General features: G+C 42.6%; 1 protein-coding gene across 3 annotated transcripts; it reads right to left on the reverse strand.

Moving 5' to 3' along the window:
• Positions 1-381: 381 nt before the first annotated feature.
• mfsd6l (major facilitator superfamily domain containing 6-like) lies at positions 382-3,934 on the reverse strand. Of its 3 annotated transcripts, none has more exons than XM_049746047.1 (2): positions 3,780-3,934; positions 382-3,053 (listed from the first exon to the last, which is right to left on the reverse strand). In XM_049746047.1, exon 2 carries the CDS (start codon positions 3,018-3,020, stop codon positions 1,374-1,376), a length of 1,647 nt encoding a protein of 548 aa, XP_049602004.1. In that variant the 5' UTR covers positions 3,021-3,053; positions 3,780-3,934; the 3' UTR covers positions 382-1,373. The 3 variants fall into 3 exon arrangements, with proteins under 3 accessions (XP_049602004.1, XP_049602006.1, XP_049602007.1); XM_049746049.2 differs by lacking the exon at positions 3,780-3,934 and adding an exon at positions 3,522-3,697; XM_049746050.1 differs by lacking the exon at positions 3,780-3,934 and adding an exon at positions 3,388-3,532.
• Positions 3,935-4,073: the final 139 nt, after the last annotated feature.

Consider the following 4,073-nt stretch of genomic DNA (forward strand, 5'->3'; position numbering starts at 1 on the left):
ATAGTGAATTAATCTGCCCTGATTTATCTCTAGCACCAGGTTTTATTTATAGCAATATAGATTGAGTAATATTTATGAACTAAGAGCTAGATTTAGCTAAAATAAATATCTCAAAAAATAAATGCATTAGAAAAAAGTAAATAAAATAAACGAATGCAAGAACAGCCGAGATAAGCGCATATAAATTTAGGAATACATTATTCCAGTTCATGGAAGAAATATAATTTCAGTTTTCAGGAGATGAGTACTTCTGTTATTCAGAAAAGGCCTCATCTAAATAATAGTGTGCAAACAGGTGCCTCGGTGAATGTGATCAACATTCAATCATTCACTGTGCCATTTCACTTTGGCGAGGAGAGAAAAAAAAAAAAAAGACAAGAATGGTGAGACACCTGCTGTTTTAATAGTCAACTGAGCTCTAACCACAAAGGCATTAGCTGGATGGGGGCGGCTCTCTCATCAGAATTACCTGATTGAGTTCCGCTGGTAAACAACATAATATGGATGAGTTGATTTCACAAATTAGGCTCTTGAGGGGGGGGGGGGGTTGGCCATATGTTCAGTCAAAGCTGCATCTATTGATATCCTTAGAGAGTTCATTTGTAGCAAAGAAAATATTTGAATAAAGCAATTTACTGTTCAACACAATTACTGTACAGACTTACATATCGAGAAAAGTCACCTCATTCCAACAACACCAGGAATTAAACAGATTAGGTGCCAAGTGGGTGTGACAGGAGAAGATACCACGGAAGCCGAACCTCGCCTTGTGCACACGTCCTGTATTTGCATTTTTATGGAGTGGATTTGCTCTTGAGCCTTCCTCGCCTCTCGTAGTCCTGCGAGATGTTTGCTGAAAGATGAGCGGCTTGTGTAAATGTATGACAACAGTTTATGACTCTACTCCATAAAATAACAAAAGCAAGGGAGGAAAAATGACTGAATTTAGATCTAAGTGGAATATTTTTTGGGGTGATCCTGAAATAAAGATATAGAAATATTCCTGGCTTTGGTATTCACATATTTAGCATAATTTTTTTTTGTAAGCTATTTTATGTTAGTCACTGAAAAACTGTTTGGCCAACGGAATAAAAAAGTATTAGTGTTAAAGAAATATGTTTGCATATGTTAAAGGGTTACATTTAGACACAAATAAAGGTTGTCTGTGATCCACAGTGGAATTTGGGAACTTTGCTAATTTAGAGTAAAATATACCTGACGACTGGGACAATATCTTATGATTGTCTTAAATTCCATGATTTATTTATTTATTATTATTTATTGTGTCCAAACCGGGCAACATTGTTCTGCATTATTCACTTTGTGTTGAAACTTAACACTCGAGTGTTTGCTTTATTATCTCACGGTTGAGTTTAGGGCTTTAGTGTCCTTCCATAATTACGCTTCTTGCTCCCGTCATCTTCCATAGCTTTATCCAGCCAGTCTCTTTCTTCCTCTGACTCCGAGTCACTCGCCTCGCTAGCATCTGCTGCCAGAAGACGAGAATAATTGATCCTATACTGGCGGGGGGCGTTCCACTGGAGCAGAGGCAAGCAAACGCACCACAGTATCACAACCACGGCCGCCCCTCTGAAGAGCCAGTCCAGTCCACACCAGCGTACCACGAACCCTCCTGCAAAACTTCCTAATGCACCCCCAAAATCTAAAGACAAGATATTGTAGAGTCTCTTTATGCTACGCTCCATCCCCGGCGTGGCGATATCGTTGCTGTGGACTTTGACGGCCCACCAGAAGGCTCCGCAGCTAAAGCAGCTGAAAAGCTGAGCAGGTAGCACAGCCCAAGGTCCCCATAGGAATGAATAATACAAACATTGTAATCCAAGAGCAGCTGCACCTAGCGCCAGAACTCTCCCTGAGCCGAGCAGTCGAGTCAGTCGGGCAGCCAGGAGAGGGAAGGCGGCCTGTGAGAGTAACGCGAGGCTGAGGGACACCCCCATGTGCAGCTCGGTGCTGTCGTGATCTCGCATCTGCCATAAAAGGAAGTTGTCCACAGTTGATCGGGTCGCCCCCATTATCAGGGCGGTGGCGGCGCAGAGTACTGCACGCTGGGAGCCGCGAACCAGCTGGATGGCTTTGAGGGGTCGGTTAACTTTGCTTTGCTGCTTGTTCAGGTAAAGAGGGAGGAACGCCGCGATGGGTAAGGCCAGCGCCGACACCCCGGCGTAGCAGAAAAAGTGCACGGCGGTTTTGGACGTGCCGCCGAGGATTGAACAGTTTAACCGGCTGACGAGGAATCCCGCTCCTCCGACCCCGCACGCGGCTCCGAGTAAAGGCCACAAACCGGTGCTGCTGTAGCGATCGGAAGCGTCGGCAAAATCCAGATAATCGTGCAAGCCGTCGTCTGCTGTCCACTCCAGAGGAGCCGCCATCAGTTCCCATATGGACACTGTGATAAGTACCAGGAAGAACAGTTGGTGTTGAACATCCATCACCTTCAGGCTGGATAGGAAATCTAATTGACCTTCCTCTGCCTCCCGTTTGTGTTTCTTCTTCCTCACTAAGTTCTTTGGTTCCTCTGTATTGTTTGTTGTTTCCACAGGAAGTTGTGAAGTTCTGTCTTCTGCAACATCTGTTTTGTTTGCAGGAAATGGGATTGTTGACCAGGAGGATGGATCAGTGCTGATTTTTAGTTGAGGCTCTCTGGGGGATGGAGTGCTTCTCAGATTTGAGTCATTACAGATGTTATGAGTTTGCAAATTAGCAGGTGGAAAAAGAAGCAGGACTAGCGCCACGGCGGCTGAACACACCACAGAGCCGTGAATCACCGCTCGCCTCTTGTTGTACATCTTGGCGAGGAGGCTGGAGAGAGGCTGCCACAGCAGTGATATGATGTGCTTGGTGCCCATGATGATGCCGACCATCTCAGGAGCGAGGCCCAGGTCTCTGAAGTAGAGTGTGAGGAAGGGGAGCAGGCAGGATTTGGCGCAGGAGTACAGGAAGTGAAAGGCTCTCGCCAGAGCGAGGGTCTGCTTGACATTGATCTGCTTGGTCTTCCTCATGGTGGACTTCCTGATTGGCTTCACATGAAGAAACTAGGAAAACAAGAGCAGAAAAAAGTTTAATTTAAAAGTGACATCTGGATTTACAAGTGTATAATGTTTCATTATTTTTTTACAGGTAATGAAAACCCCAAATTCATCATTTCAGAAAAGAAAACAATCTGAATAATTTTAAATACAAAAATTAGGTATGAACGTCTAAAAATTATTTTCCTACATGTCTAATCTGAACTGTTTTAGTTTTTAAATTTTAATTGAAATGCTAATATAGTCTCATTAATACACATTTCGCATATTTTTACTCTAAATAAAGATATTAAAAGAGAGAAACAATGCAACCAGCTGTCAGGTATTTCTAAAACTATACCTCAAACTTCGAAGCTTCCACTGCAAACACAAATCTAAAGTTAAATGAATACTTCTCCGATGGTGTCAATCAAAACTGATCATTATAATCCTCGTAAAGAAACGTTTTACTCCATTTCTTGTACAAACGTGTACCTGATGAAGTGTCCGCCGAGTGTGCGTGCAAAACGCATATCACGCAAACGCTTATGATAAGATCGGGTGAAAAAAAAAAAGAAACAATCAGCGAAATGCAAGTTTTCTTTTTAGTGTTTTCTAAAGCGATAAAGAACTTGTCCGTCACGAACACCTGTCAGGCTGGATGCACCAGTTCGCTTCACGAGACGTGGAATCCGTCCACGTCACATTACTCCCACTGCTTCCACATTATAAAATAAAACATTAAAGAATTACCTTTTTTTATCTCTTCTCCGTCACGATGCTTAAATTGTCGCATTGTTCATTTTCCATCACGAAGTGCAGCTTTTTAGATCACTATTTATCTCTACCTGTTTGCAGATTCTTTAAACTTGTTCGAATGCGTTTACCTGGACAATAGTTTAGAAGACTACAGCGACCCCTTCAGGCGAGGATGCCGAAGTAGTTGTTTCATTATAGCATCCAAATGTTACCTGTCACAATGCATTAAAAAAAATTACATACTGGTATATTTACATATGCAAACACATCATAAGTGAATAATCTCAG

Source organism: Syngnathus scovelli, chromosome 16 (genome assembly GCF_024217435.2).
Source record: "Syngnathus scovelli strain Florida chromosome 16, RoL_Ssco_1.2, whole genome shotgun sequence".
NCBI classification, from domain to species: Eukaryota; Metazoa; Chordata; class Actinopteri; order Syngnathiformes; family Syngnathidae; genus Syngnathus; species Syngnathus scovelli.

Coding starts and splice junctions, on each gene's coding strand:
- mfsd6l (XM_049746047.1), bottom strand. CDS start 3,020: ATGAGGAAGACCAAGCAGATCAATGTCAAGCAGACCCTCGCTCTGGCG.